This window comes from Pseudorasbora parva, chromosome 23 (genome assembly GCF_024679245.1).
Source record: "Pseudorasbora parva isolate DD20220531a chromosome 23, ASM2467924v1, whole genome shotgun sequence".
NCBI classification, from domain to species: Eukaryota; Metazoa; Chordata; class Actinopteri; order Cypriniformes; family Gobionidae; genus Pseudorasbora; species Pseudorasbora parva.
Window position 1 is genome coordinate 7238292 of NC_090194.1, and position 15505 is coordinate 7253796.

Genomic DNA, 15505 nt, shown 5'->3' on the forward strand with positions numbered 1-15505 from the left:
CTTGGCCGCCCATGACCCTGTCTCCGGTTCACCACTGTTCCTTCCTTGGACAACTTTTGGTAGATACTGACCACTGCAGACCGGGAACACCCCACAAGAGCTGCAGTTTTGGAGATGCTCTGACCCAGACATCTAGCCATCACAATTTGGCCCTTGCCATCAAGTGATTTCATAATGGCTGCCCCATTACTAGGTAGCCTGTTGAAAAAACAGGATGGATGATTTTAAATATATTTTCAAATGTATTATTAATTTCTTATGTGTAAAACTTAAATGATGGGGGACATTACAGAATGCATCTTTAATTGTAAGTGACATTGTATTTAATATGGGTGATTTAAAAAGGTGTATTTCCTCAGGTCTACAGTGCAGATGGGGAGTTTTTGTTTAAATTTGGGTCCCATGGAGAGGGAAACGGCCAGTTTAATGCTCCCACAGGGGTCGCTGTTGATGTTAACGGCAACATTATCGTAGCAGACTGGGGCAACAGCAGAATACAGGTACGGCGCTTCCTCTTTACAAAGTCATTTTAGAAGCACTCTTTCAAATGTCAATCTCTACAGCACAAGTGTTTCTCTCTTCTCTTAGGTGTTTGACAGCTCAGGCTCATTTCTCTCCTACATCAACACAACCGCTGACCCTCTGTATGGGCCACAGGGTCTCGCTTTAACCTCCGACGGCCATGTTGTGGTGGCCGATTCTGGTAACCACTGCTTCAAAGTCTACCGGTACCTGCAGTAACGCCTCAGGTACTGCCACGGCGTGCCACAAACTCTCTCTCTGCGACTTTATCATGGTTTGCATAGTCATATCAGCGAAATCCTCAACCAAACCAGAAAGGAAGAATCGAATGAACAAAAAGCACTTTTCTTTAATCTTCTACTGATTTTCATGTTCCAAAACAAAGAACTGCTTCTGTACTAACCAGGAATGTTGATTGTAAATAACAGAAACCATATCAATAAGCACAGAATCTTATTAGAAATCATGTAAGTTGTGTATAAATAAAAATGATATATATATATATATATATACAGTATATACAGCCAAACATTTTGTTAATCGCGTCTTAAACCCTTGCTGAAAAGGTGAGCATTTCCAATATTCCTCTTCTGTCTCATAGTGATTGACCTTCCAGTGACTGCAGCTGGTGTGTATTTTAATTCTGTTACATTCTGCATTTGTAAATATACAAATGTATGTACATATGAACATATTTGGTGTATGTAACATGTAAATGACACTGGCTTCCTGTATTGTAAGCATTTACCACTGAGATTTCACTTTACCCGAGCGATTCGGTAAATGCTTTCAGCCAACTGGGTGTTCACATCAGAGCTGACTAGCCCTCACAGCACAGGAAGTGATGCGTATCCCTCCTGCGCTTTCAAAAAAGCTATTAACAAAAGGAGCCAAAAAGGACATATTTTTTTCCATTCCAAATTATTTATTTTTCTAAAGCAAAAGGCTAATTTACATGTTGAAATATCCAAGTTAACAAGCAAACAGAAATATAATCAAACCTAAGTATTTCAAGTACAGTCCCTGTTTTTTTAATGGTCTAAAGATGGTTTAAGATGATCAGCTGTATGGCATTATATCTCTTCTCTGTAAATAATCATGCAGATGCCAGATTTTCAGTGTAGCAACCAAATGTCGTCTTTAGTCAGTATTAGTTTATGCTCCATTTGTCTATTTATTTAATGTTTTGTACAGTTTCCTGAATAATTCGTTTTGAGGTCATCCTTCATCACCAGCGAGTGATTGCAAAATCACCTCCCTTTAATTTTGTGGATGTTCCCTTTGTCTCTTTGAAGGTTTATGTGACACCACGTCTCCTTAATAGTGATACTGTACACGGTTAATGAATGGAGGCTCACAGCTGAATCTTAATATCTGTGCAAATAACGTCTTTGCATGTTTTACCAGCAGTCTGAATATGGTTTCTGCTGCAGCGAGATACTCGTGATGATTTGCTATTGCCAGGCTGGAAATAAATAAAAAAAATGTAATAGCCAAAACAAATATTCTATACTGTATATTAATTTATAATATATGCAAATTGCAAGCTGACATTAGTTGCTTCCATCACAATGGGCTCTTTTGGAGAACTGTCATCATCAGTAAAGGCCTGTTCACACTAAGAACGAAAACTATAATCATAAAGTTTTCAAATTAAAGGTGCAGTCACATTTACTACTGTTCGGCGAGTTTTTGAATGCAAAATCCGAGACTGGTCTGTCTTCGTCTTGCAGTACTACAAACCACAGCCCTGCAAGTTACGCCTACCGCTACTACAATAAACACCTCCCGCGAAGAAACAAGCGCAGATGTCATTGACTAAAACAATCTTTTCAACATTTTTACAAATGGAATATTTGTATGGCTAACATAAATTGCTTTCAAATCTTATGAAGTGTGAAATCGCAAATAACTTTTAGCTTTTTATCAATTATAAGAGATGCCCCAGTCAAAAGTCAGAAGAAAAAAAAAACACTTTAAATGAAATATCATACTTTTGTTTGATATTTACAGCTCTTTGGGGATTATTTTATGGCGTCAAAAACTTTTTTTTTACTGTTACTGTAGGCTACTGAAAGGTTTAATACGTAGCCTAATAATGTCCATTTCTAAATTATTATTTTAACAGTTAAACTAATTAAGAGCACAACAAAAATGTGTATGTGTATATTACATACATTTTTTGACCTGAAATCCCTCCTTCTGCTGGGATCAGTAAAATTCTAAATTGTAAAGCATTTTATTCAGGATTAATCTCTGACATCCTTTCATTGTAGGGGGCAGAACTTACAGGGGCATGGTTTGTAGTGCAGATGGACACACTCGGGAGAAATCCAGTCATTTCAATAGGAATCCATGCGATCGGGAACTTTTAGGGAATAATTCCCCATGCAGATTTCGCAACGGCTTCAAATTGGTCACACAAATTCGCCACATAAAAAAAAAAAAAATGTGCCAGCAAAATATCTCTAATCAGAATAGGGAAGTCCATCCGCAACTTTAACAGCAAGGACACAGAGGAACGATGTCTAGTTGACTTCAGAACTATTTCTTTCCAGCACTAATAATTCGGCATGAAACGGAAGCAGCGATACTCTTTTCTTATTGTGACATATATCTGAGTGAAACGGCTTCTCAAATAATTAAAAAATATAGGGCGGGACTTGATTTTGTGCATTGGGAGTTGATTGGACGGTTGAGGTTTGTTATTGCTGTGATGTCATTGAGTGACAGGTTGTCCCGCCCTCACACCAACGCATCATCAGAGACGATTCGATTAAAGATTACAAGGGCACGTTACTAATAAAAAATATTGATGTAAACGGATACATCATTTATAATAAATACTGCAGCATTCTATAAAAAAGTAATAATTGTCAATTTCATGGTGACTTTTATGTGGACAACTGCAGCAGCGAGATTAGAATCAACATTATCGTCCGTTGGTGTAAACCATACCCTGTAAAAAAAAAAAATGTAAACATTAATTTTGTTCTTGGTGTGAATGGACCTTAACACTATCCAATGCATGATCTAGTGCTTGGACATATGATTTAATAAATGTACTTCAAGGGTTTAGAAAAACAAAGAATCATCCGTCTGTTCATTTCTCTGGTCAATTATTGCAGTTTAGAATAAAAACTGTATGTACAATTCACTTGAAAATCAAATTGTCTTTATTTTATTTATCCCTTACTTTTAAAAATGTACATAAAATGGAATTTCCTGGTTCTATGAAAAACTGAAATGAAAAAAAAAGGTTGTAATATTTTATTTTTTTAAATGACTGCAGAGTAAAACATTTAACATTGCAGTGGCTTTAAGTCCCAAAAGTAAAATGTACTCGTGCCACCCAGCAGTTACCCTCAAACGTGATGCAACAGTTCTCTTACATCACCAATTAAAATAAATCCATGTTTAAAAATATTAAACATACAAAGAGTCAATGTTTTCACGTGAACTCATCTATGAGGAAATACAGCAATTTCTAAAATACTAAACGTTAAATGAAACTTAGATCCTAGCTTTTATCATGGAGCTAAGTTCACGTTAGCATGAGTACAAAACCTCTTAAGATCCAGAAGTGATCCGCTCCAGTGTTTTCTTGATCCCTTTTCAGCTCAGAAGACATTTTGTACAAATGACGGCTGTGGTTCTAGTATATGTAGTGTAGCTCTCAACACGAACAACAAACCATCTGAGCGCAGAGAAGAGGTGCGGAAAGTGCTCGTTTCAGTACAAAAGCAAAGAAAAACGTACAATACTCAGCATCTCTCTTCACCATCAGCCTCGCAAGACAGATTTGACCTCCGCTAAACATATCAAACCGATTAACATTAATATAATGGCTTTGAAAGGTACATTAAAATGATGTAACATGAATGGCACAGAGCTTAGGATGAACTCATTTACATAAATGAACAAAAGGACGCTCCTCGCGTCTGTCCTACTTTGTTGTCGAAAACTCACACACTCAAAGTTGCATAGCACCTATTACAGTCTGAGCTTTTACGATATGTTCGCAACACAGCCTTTATGTAACACATTACCAGAAAACAAAACTGTGGCAAAAATATGTAAACATTCAAAATAAAAAGTAAAATCAACTAATTATGTGTGAATATATGCCATACAATGGAATACATAGTGACTAAAAAAAGAACTTTTTCCACCAATCATTTAACAAATTTCTACTGTTTGAACTGAACTGTTGAACTCTACAGTTTATGTTGGTAACCATTAATACATTTTTGGCCTGATTTCGTCACCTGTACACTGATGTACAAAAGACAACACTGAGGTCTAAAACAAGACGACACGGAGCAGCTAAAGTCGACATTTGCGTAAAAACCTGCAATGCCTCTCTACCTGAATTTCAGTGGGGCTACATCATAATTCAAGAGCAGGAAAAATTCATTTCACTCTTCCAGATTATGGTGTATCAAAGCTCTGCACGAATAATTAATTCAGATCAACTGAATCCAAAGACACAGCAGAGCTTAAAACAAACGTCCTCCCTACTTCCAGGAAGGAAAACGCCCTGAAATGTAAAGCAACAACAGGAGCATTTATCATTTTATTTTTTATTTTCTTTCAGTAGAAATGACATATTTGTAGTCGGCTACCCGGGTCGTTTTTCCCCGGGCTGAAGAAGGGTGAGACGGGCTCATCAAAGTATGTGACAAAGTTATAGATGCGTTTCATGGTGACGGCGTCGAAGAAAGTAACGTGGCCCCGGTCGTAATCTAAGAAGATGCCGACGCGAGGAGAGTTCCAGTAGTCCGCCACGGGCACGCGCGAGTCTTCCTCGTTGGCGTACAGTCGGTCTTGGAGACACAGGCTCCAGTAGCCAGCAGAGGGCGAGAGGTTTACGAAACCTTTGCGGTTGCTGTACTCTGTGGTGACGCCCAGATACCAGACCCCCTTGTCCCGCACATCCACCTCCCAGTAGTGCTTGCCGCTGGAATACTGGGCGGTGGCGAGCACCCCGAAAAAACGAGTGAAGCGCTGCGGCATGTCGGGCTCCTGGGAGCGCACGCGACCCTCCTCCACCTTGGTGTCGAAGTCGCTGATGGCCAACGAGGGGTGAGCGGTGTCTAAATCTAGAGTCAAATTCTGAGGCACTGGAAAACAGGGAACATCTGGTTAGCCGTTTCTCATTTTAACTAAACATTAGCAAATCACATGACTACATGTGATTAAACATGTTGATATTGGACGTGCGGGGAAATCTTTTGCATGCAATTCCCAATCTCGTGGATTTCGCCCATGGTAAATGTGACTCACTTGTGTGTAACACGTGCATCATTTTCTTCCACATAATGAGCTGAAAGGGGCCTGTGAACTCGGAGAAATCTGGAGGGGAGTTAGAAGCCTGGACGCCGAGGTTGACGTGGCAAGGGCTACAAGGAGAAAAAAAAACTGATCATGAAAGATAAAGCCCTAAAAATACACAGATCTTTAGCAGGGGAGATTAAAGGCATAATGTGTATTTTTCTCCACTAGAGGCTGCTAATTCAAAAAAAGGCACAGCTTGATGACACCTTGATTTCATGGGAGTTGTTGTCCTCTAAGAATCCCACAGGACTTGGGCAGAAATCATATTCATGGATGAGCTAATGTATTAACGTTATCTGTAATTTGACGCAGGGTGGGGCCTGTTGGAGCGGAACAAGGCAGCTAGAGCGATGCTTATGAGAGACAAGCGCGCGACACGGCTCGAGAGCAGCGGAGCTTTTATTATGCCGTAGACGTATGCGTACGCTTCTGCTCATGAGTATGTGGGCTAACAGCGCTGTTTTATCATATTAGATACATTTGAGTGTGTTATAATGCTACTCTGTGCATATGTCAGCGGCTACTAAAAGACACTTGTTGCACAGTGTAGTGAGCTAGATTGATATTAGGCATGGTAAAACATGGCACTCATGGCAAATCAAGAAAACAAGATTTAAAAGACTAACTGTGTTGAGCTATATAACAATGATTCGTTTTCTGTGGATAATGTATACAAACAGTTGCCCACCTGACAAATAAAACATAATATATTAATGCGTCTTTGGTGTTTTCATGGTTTTTACAAAAAAAAACGAAATCGAGAGTAACGTGGATATGATGTCATTGATAGGCGACGCACAGACACGATACGTGTCCTGGTTCAAATTGCTTATTTCTCTGGACTTAAACATTCTTATAAACAATTGGGACGATGTAAGTACACAAGACGACAAAATATATAACATTGTTCTGGTTTTTGGATATTTTAATCCAGAACTCTTACATATTGTGCCTTTAAGGAAAGAACCCATTAAAAAATAAAAAATAAAGATTTACATACCTTAAGTATGAATTACTGATACTCTGGAGGGGGAAAAAGTTAAATGTTATTAATTTAAGTTCACACAGTGAGAAAAAAAAAAAGTCACTGGGAGATATAAAGAGACAATTAAAAGGAACAAAGTTGCAATTTCCAACACATAGCAAGATATAATGTCATAACCTTTTTATAAAAAATTCAAATTAAGGGCTGTTTACACCAATGACGATGAGGACAATTGACAGCCAATCACAATCCACTCGACTTTTAAAGAGTTGAGCATTACTGATATTTTACTCACCCCCATCTCAACCAAGGTGTTCAGTGAGGCTGACACACTCATTTGTGTATAAAGATGTCTTAGAGTTTAATAATTCACTTAAATCCACCTTCCCAATACTGTGGATTTCTATTTAAGTGTATGTCAATGATAAATGTCTGTTGGTTGCTGTAAACCATAGCTACTGTTATGCAAGAAAATTTCAGACTTGTCTGACAAAGTATATCATCATATAATAATGTTTTTCTTCAGTCGAAAAGAAATTACGTTTGACGAAAACATTTCAGGATTTTTCTCCACATAATAGACTGTGATGGCAACCCACGGGTTGAAGGTCCAAATCAATGCAGTTCCAAACGGCTTCAGAGGCTCTGCATGATCCCAGCCGAGGAATAGGGTTGTGATCTAGCCAACCCATCTGTCGTTTTAATGTTTAGTTTTAATAATGTATATGCTTTTTAACCTTAATTGCTCTCCTTGTTCATCGTGGCTAGCCAAGGATTGCGTCGGAAAGGTCACGCTAGACATTGGTGGAAGTACTGATACAAACGGCCTTCACTAAAAAACACTATCTTCAAATTCAAAATCATCCGACATCGTTATTTTACCTTTTTTGCTAAAGGACATTTGTATTAGCCTGACAAGACAGACCCACATCAAGATGTTTGGTCTGGAAACTCACCATAGACAGGGCTCAATCCGAGGGGCGGGATAAACGGTTGTCTTTCAAACTCCCTCTGCACGCTCCGAACACATCTTCCCTTTTTAAGAATGACTTCAGTGTCGTTCTTTGTTCTTTTCTCAGAGAAAAGCTTAACTCCAAGTCTTCCATAGTCGCGGTAAGAGCTGATTCGAAAGGCCGCCCTTCGCCAGTTTCTGTGTTTACTAGAAGCATGCAAACGCAACTCGGCCGTCATCATTATGGCCCTGCCCACTGACTCTATACACGATGTGATTGGCCCGGCAAGAGTTAGGGGAATACAGCTCAGAAGGGTATGGAGAGTTGCTAGACGACACTCGCGGGCAGATTTAATTTGCTGCCGCTAGGGTGCGTCTAGATTTCTAAGCTACATTTGTATGTCTTTGCATGTGCACTTTGTAAACATGGGGCGGCACTTCTGCCTACATCTAGCGTGACCTTTCCGACGTGAATACATAATCACTAGCACGCTGCAGACTAATGCAAGATGAGCAATTTAGGTTAAACAGTATACACTTTAAAAAATATATATATTTTTGTGACTGATGGTTTGCTAGATACCTATGGAGTGATTTTTGTGCCATAATTAAACAAACAAATCCAGCATTTTGCAAACAAACACGATCTGCTTTGCAAAGGAAAACTCAACTCGCAAACAAACAGAAAGCGATGTGCAAATACAAAGAACAGTTTGAGCGAAAACGCAGAGGAGTAACAAATATATGTATTGTGTTTTGCAAATAAATGAGTGAGCATGCATATTTCACAAATAAATACAAACCATGCTACAAATTGCATGTAACCTTTGAACAAATACCAAATCTAGTCCACATAAATGCATACATGTTTGTTACTATCTCTCAGCTTAATTTTCTCACAAATGCAGTTTGCGCTGATTTTCTCACAAATGTAGTTCAGGCAGATTTTCTCACAAATGTAGTTCAGGCAGATTTTCTCACAAATGTAGTTCAGGCAGATTTTCTCACAAATGTAGCTCAGGCAGATTTTCTCACAAATGTAGTTCAGGCAGATTTTCTCACAAATGTAGTTGAGCAACTTCCTCTACCAGAATAGCAGATGGCGCTTTGGGTCAATTTACGATTTTCAAACACGTTTTCAGACGAAAATGAGCGAGGAACCGGATGCAGTATTTCTGTCTTACTGTATCTATTATTAATCATTTTGAGATTTTCACTTTGTCAACCCTCTTTCATAAAACCAAAACAAAAAAAACATAAAAATATAAAGATATTATTGTGACCAACAAGTGCAAAATCAGTAGTGACATTATGGCTGAAAACATTTTTGCTAGGGCTAGTTTTTTTCTCATTAAAATGCATGCATCCATCCTCCATATCATTTTCCACTTTAGTGTAACGGGATATAAAAAAGTATTTACTTTTATGTAATTTGTACATTTGATGATACAATTCAAATGAGAGCATTCAAAATAGTTTAAGGGTGTATCGTGTCACAATATATTGCAATACAAAAATGCAACAATATGTATTGTGGATTAAAGTTTAGACAGATTTAGTTTTGTATATGTTACTGTCACATTAAATATGGTAAATCCTGATAAAATAAAATATATTTTAAGCAGAGTAGGCTATATATTATAAGCAGAATGATTAATATTTGTTTTTCTGCTGTCACCATTTCCCTGTGTATGGGGGAGAAGGACCAAGCCCAGCCTACTATAGTTCACCTCTGATGCAATATAAAATTTAACACTTTAATGAACACTGTTAAAACTATACCATTTTAACTATTTTTGTTCAAAGTATTGTGGGTGTATTTCACTGCAGGGTCGTAACCACCATAGACATTGAAGGGGAAAAGTCCCCCCCAATAAGTGAAAAAGGGCCAAATTGACCCCCGCCCCAGAGGCTCTGTATGTTGTTGTTGGGATGACAAAAAAGTTTAAAAGTAACATTTTAGTCTGTTTTGCCTCAGGTCTAACTGCGCTTGTCAATGTCAAAATGATTGAGATGGCCAATCAAATCAAAGTAGGCGGGGTTTGCGATCTCTTTTGGCTTGTGCATACAGCCTTCACACACAGACGAGCCAATCTATCGCTTAATGCCGTTGCGGAGAGAGTCACTCCATTCCCTGTGTCCCTGCTCTTAATATACAATCATTGAATATCTTTGATTTTAATGAAGAAGAAAAGAAAAAAAAAAACACATAAGAGCGGATTAGAACCAGAAACCTTTGACACGGTTAACATAAATTCTACCACCAGACCAGCAAGGTATACAGATAAGCCGCTCGGTGTATTTATTCACTAAGGCGAAGAATCTCGGGACTAATAATATATTTAACACAAATTAATGCAAATATTGTTTGTGAATAGTCCCAAAAGGCTTATCCCCTCCCCCAAAAAATGAGTGAATTATTACATGCCTGAAATCTGCTGTTTTGGAAGAGAATTGCATTTGTGAGAAAATCAGCACAAACTGCATTTGTGAGAAAATCAGCGCGAACTGTATTTGCACATCGCTCTCTGTTTGTTTGAAAGTCGTGTTTTCCTTTGCAAAGCAGATCGTGTTTGTTTGCAAAATGATGGATTTATTTGTTTAATTATGGCACAAAATTCATTCCATAGATACCACCATACTCCTCATCTAGAATTGTGCAGAGCCTCTGAAGCCCTTTGGAACTGCATTGATTTGGACCTTCAACATTTTGGTTGACATTTAAGTCCATTATGTGGAGAAAATATCCTGGAATGTTTTCCTCATAAAACTCAATTTCTTTTCGACTGAAGAAAGTAAGACATGAACACCTTGAATCAGATGGGGGGTGAGTTAAATATCAGGAAATGTTAATTTTGAAGTGAACTAATCCTTTAAGGTTGCAGACAACATCACTGGAATATTTTGTGGATACCAATATAGTTATCATTCTTGGTGTGAACGGGCTTCATATGAACAAACACAACAATGATAAAACATGAGCTGTTGAAGTTCTTCACCTCAAAGTTAGCGCTGTCACTCAGGTGATTTTGAATTTCATTGATGGCTTTGTCCACTTTGGCTGCCTCGCTCTCCACACGCTTCAGGTTGGCATCGATCAGCCCGATGGTGGCCACCGCTTCGGCCTCTAACCTCTCCAACAGATCATCCTTCTCATCCAACAGAAACTGAACCAGGGCACCAACATCTTCCTCAATCTTCTCCTTTAAGGCTTGTTTTTTGAGCTGTTGAGACACAAATGTTTGAGATTTGGCATCAGGGCCTCCTCACAGATCATAAATCCACAGCAGGTTACATAACCAGCAATTTAAAGTCATTTGCATGTACGCAAAGTCAGCGTGGGAACAATCTGGCTTTCATACCTTGACATCGGATTTGGCCTGCTCGTCTGTGCTCTTTACTCTAGTACACATGGATTTCTGCCAGTTCAGCTTGATGAGTCTTAGCTTGAGCTCACTCTGCATATTAAAATAAGATAGAAAACTTCAAGTTTGGCAGCACAAATGTTATGCACAGTGCAATTCCCATTTCTGGGAAGGATCTTGTGGACATATATAGACCTTATTACTGTATCAGTAAACATACACTGTAGTTAAGCATATGCAGCTCTCATAATGAGGGAGTTTAGTATTACAGTCTTCAGCTCTACACAAGAATATTCATTCATTTTTACACTCGCCATCAAATACGTTTGACCTTGGGCTGTGAACAAGCATCACAATAATCCAAAGGAACAGATAATTCACGTGTGTGACGTGAACACATCACACTTTCCTTGTGTGGAAGTTTCCAGAAAAAAGTTTTCCCAAAACTTAGTTTTTTGACCAGCAGTGGCTAATAAAAGTCCAATTTTATCAGCCATTTTGTTTGTTTTTTACCAGCCATTTTGATTTTCCAAATGTATTCAAAACTCAAATATATGATCTAATAATTTAACAATTATAGAAAGTTCCACTTAACTTCCCATTCAGTTTTGTCTTTTTTGGAATCTAATTTAAAATGTTATGCATTACAAAATATAAAAATGTATTAATTAATATACATCTCTTATAATAATATAAGTTATTATACTATATTATGATAATATAGTATACAAATGTACCATTTACTAAAAATGTAATACACAGAGCTCTACATTCACAATGCACCGCAAAGCGAAATAAACGAAATGGTAAAAGGTCAAGGTTCATTTTGAGCATTCACATGGACCATGGACAAAGAAAAGATAATCTCCTCACACAAATATCTGTGTGTCAGCCAAAGTGGCTAATAGATTAGCAAAGTTACCTGGCACGGAGCAAAAAGTACCAGCATTTGGCTGTTATTTATTTCACACCCTGTTCTGAACAACACTGAACATACATGATAGGTTCGAACAGCTGTCTCGACTTCTAATCGGAGTAAATTAATAAATATCCTGACGCTTCCGAGCTTTATAATGGCAGTGAACAGGGTTCAAAAAAGTGCATCCATCCATCATAAACGTACTCCACACAGCTCCGGGGGGTTAATAAAGGCCTTATGAAGCAAATCAATGGGTTTTATAAGAAAAATATCCATATTTAAAACTTTATAAAGTAAAACATCTAGCTTCCACCCAAACGCCTTCCATATTCGACTTCATATTTTACTTTGTACGAAAAATATCCATATTTAAAACTTCATAAAAAAACATAAATTTGCTTCAGAAGGCCTTTATTAAAGGGTTAGATCACCCAAAAATTAAAATTCGTTTGACACCCGTAAGATCTTTGTTCATTTTCGGAACATAAATTAAGATATTTTTGTTGAAATCTGATGGCTCAGAAACGCTCAGACAATAATTTTATTAAGCGACGAGAATAGTTTTTGAGCGCAAAAAAACTCTAAATAACGACTTATATATTGATGTACCAATTTCAAAACACTGCTTTATAAGGCTTCTAACCGTTATGAATCAGAGAATCGAATAAGCAGTTCGGATCGCCAAAGTCACGTGATTTCAGCAGTTTGGCGGTTTGACACGCGACCCGAATCATAAAGCTCAGAGGCTTCAGGAAGTGGTGTTTTGAAATAGGCCATCACTATAGTCATTATTTAGTGTTTTTTTTGTGCCCAAAAAATAGTCGTCGCTTCATAAAATGATTGTAGAGCCGCTGTAGTGAGATGGGCTTTGTAACGACGTCTTTAGTGCCTTTATGGGTCTTGAGAGAGGAAATGACATTGGTGTCAATGGAGGCCTGTCTGAGCCATCGGATTTCAACAAAAATATCTTCATTTGTGTTCAGAAGATGAGCGGAGGTCTTAACGGGTGTTGAACGACATGAGGTCGAGTTATTAATGACAGAATTTAAATTTTTGGGTGATCAAACCCTTTGGATGGATGGATGTGCTTTTTTTGAGCTTCAAACTCAATGGACTGTCACTGCCGTTATTAAATCTTGGATATTTATTAAAGGGATAGTTCACCCAAAATGTTTAATTCTATCATCATTTAATCGTCCTCAAGTTGTTCCAAACATGTGTGAGTTTCTTTCTTCTGCTGAACACAAATGAACATATTTGGAAGAATGTTTGTAATCAAGCAGATCTCGGCACCATTGACTAACATAGTGGGGAAAAATACTATGGTAGTCAATGGCTGCCGAGATCTGCTTGGTAACAAACATTCTTCCAAATATGTTAATTTGTGTTCAGCAGAAGAAAGAAACGCATACATGTTTGGAACCACTTGAGGATGAGCAAATGAGGACAGAATATTTTTTTTTTTGGTGAACTATCCCTTTGAATTGCGTTCATCAGAGAGAATACCGTCATATACACCTAAAAGGGCTTGAGGGTGAGTAAACCATGGGGTAATTTTCATTTTAAAGCGAACTACTCCTTTAAAGAGAGACTAAAGGCTGTCCGAGTCTGTTAAATAACAACACTTAAAAAGTGCTAAATGCCACGTACATACAGCACTACGAAGACAGTTACTCCTTGTTCCAGTCCCAAGGTTAGCCAAGAAAGAACGTCAATGGTTTCTAGCGCCAAGTCAGACATTTAGACTGAGATAACAGGAAGGAGGACAAGAAGAGAGAAAAACAGACACCACAAAAGTGTGATAGAGACAGAAAAGCTAAACCAATTACACAACCAACAAACTTTTGAGGAACAAACCTTCATGTCTTCAACAACCTCGGGTACAGGAGCAACATCATGGTGTCTAGAAATATAATAGAAAGATGATTGAGGTTGATTTTCTAAGACAAGTTTAACATAAAATGCTACAACAAAGAACATCAGGTCTTCAGACAGGGGTCAACGCATCATAAACGATTGAGCTGCCAACTTAGACAGCATAATAATAAAGCGGTTAGGTTTTCTCTAGGTGGGCTCTGAGAGACAGCCGTGGGGGCCACAGGGGCCTCACCTGTGCGCTCTGGATTCCCGACACACCACGCAGATGGGCTTTCTGTCCGTGTGGCAGTACAGTTTGAGTTCCTCGTGGTGTCGCTCACATTTCCCGTCCATTTTCACGGGTTTTGCGGGTGCAGAGGGCCTACACGTCTTCAGATAGTCGAAGTCGCTCAATTTATCCACCAAGTTTTTAACCAGGTAGTTCTTGGTGAAACTCATTTTTGCGAACACCTGCAACAAAGGACACCGTTTTATGTACGACGCAGAAAAGTATTGGTGCTGTAATGAGAAAATTCTCACGCGGCGATCTGTATATTGTGATTCAATAAATGTGTTAGAAAAAAAAATCACACCTATTACTAATAATATAGTAAAGTACGGGTATTATTGACCGGCGGGTATAGTCACTCATGATTAAGACGGAAATGTATATAGCCCGTTATGTGAATTTAAGCAGCTGTAACTAAGCAAACTAGAATGTAGCAAGGTTTATCAAAACAAACCACGCACCATCCTGCACTCCGGACACTGGTAACCAACATCATCGCCTCCATTTTCCTCCCAGTGCATCAAAATACACATGCGGCAGAAATTGTGACCGCATTTTAAAATGACAGGGTCGTCGAAATAATCGAGGCAAATAGAACAGACTAATTCCTTCTGAAGCTCTCCCCTTGAATCTCCGGCTGTGGCCATGTTTCCCTAAGCAACAGTGTAACTGTTTTTCAGGGAAGCGACTCTTGACGGAAGAGAGAGAGCCCATTCTGGACCCACTTCCTGGTTCATTCACGTGGGGTTCAGTGGCAAATCTGATTGGTTACGTTATCGGCACTGCAAAAAATAAAATAAAAATGCTTTTCTTTAGTATTTTGGTCTTGTTTTAAGAAAAAAATTATTACACAAAGAAGCATTTGCTACACAAGCAAACGTTTTTGTCTTGTTTTGTGGGCAAATAACTCAAAATGAGTGAATTTTTGCTTACCCCATTAGCAGATTATTTTGCTTATTTTAAGCAAAAACTCACTAAATTTTGAGTTGTTTTCCCCCAAAACAAGACAAAAACGTCTGCTTGTCTAGTAAATGCTTCTAATGTAAGAATTTTTTGATATTTGAACTTAAAACAAGACAAAAATACTAAGTAAGAAAAGCATTTTCTTTCAGCGCGAAACCTTCAGCACCTCGTTTCCGCCATAGAATAGCCCCCAAAAAAGAAAGAAAATAAGGTTAGGCCTAATTGTGACTTTTTATCTTACAATTCAGATTTGCATGAATCACAATTGGGAGTTATAAAGTCAGATTTACGTCAAAAACACACTCACAATTCTAAC

General features: G+C 38.3%; 2 protein-coding genes across 6 annotated transcripts in view; one reads left to right on the forward strand and one right to left on the reverse strand.

Annotated features, from left to right (window-relative positions):
• trim3b (tripartite motif containing 3b) overlaps window positions 1-3679 on the forward strand; it is a 34605-nt gene extending 30926 nt beyond the window's left edge. For all 5 annotated transcript variants that reach the window (XM_067433893.1, XM_067433891.1, XM_067433889.1 and 2 more), the window contains 2 exons: window positions 360-500; window positions 589-3679. In XM_067433893.1, coding sequence (XP_067289994.1) covers window positions 360-500; window positions 589-741 — 294 coding nt within the window. In that variant the 3' untranslated portion in view covers window positions 742-3679. The remainder of the gene's footprint in view (window positions 1-359; window positions 501-588) is intronic.
• Window position 3680: 1 nt separating this feature from the next.
• Window positions 3681-14934, reverse strand: trim47 (tripartite motif containing 47). Its single transcript, XM_067433894.1, has 8 exons — window positions 14688-14934; window positions 14191-14408; window positions 13938-13983; window positions 11159-11254; window positions 10796-11020; window positions 6860-6882; window positions 5809-5924; window positions 3681-5645 (listed from the first exon to the last, which is right to left on the reverse strand). The coding sequence occupies exons 1-8, from the start codon at window positions 14871-14873 to the stop codon at window positions 5116-5118; spliced, it is 1440 nt and encodes a 479-aa protein (XP_067289995.1). The 5' UTR covers window positions 14874-14934; the 3' UTR covers window positions 3681-5115.
• Window positions 14935-15505: the final 571 nt, after the last annotated feature.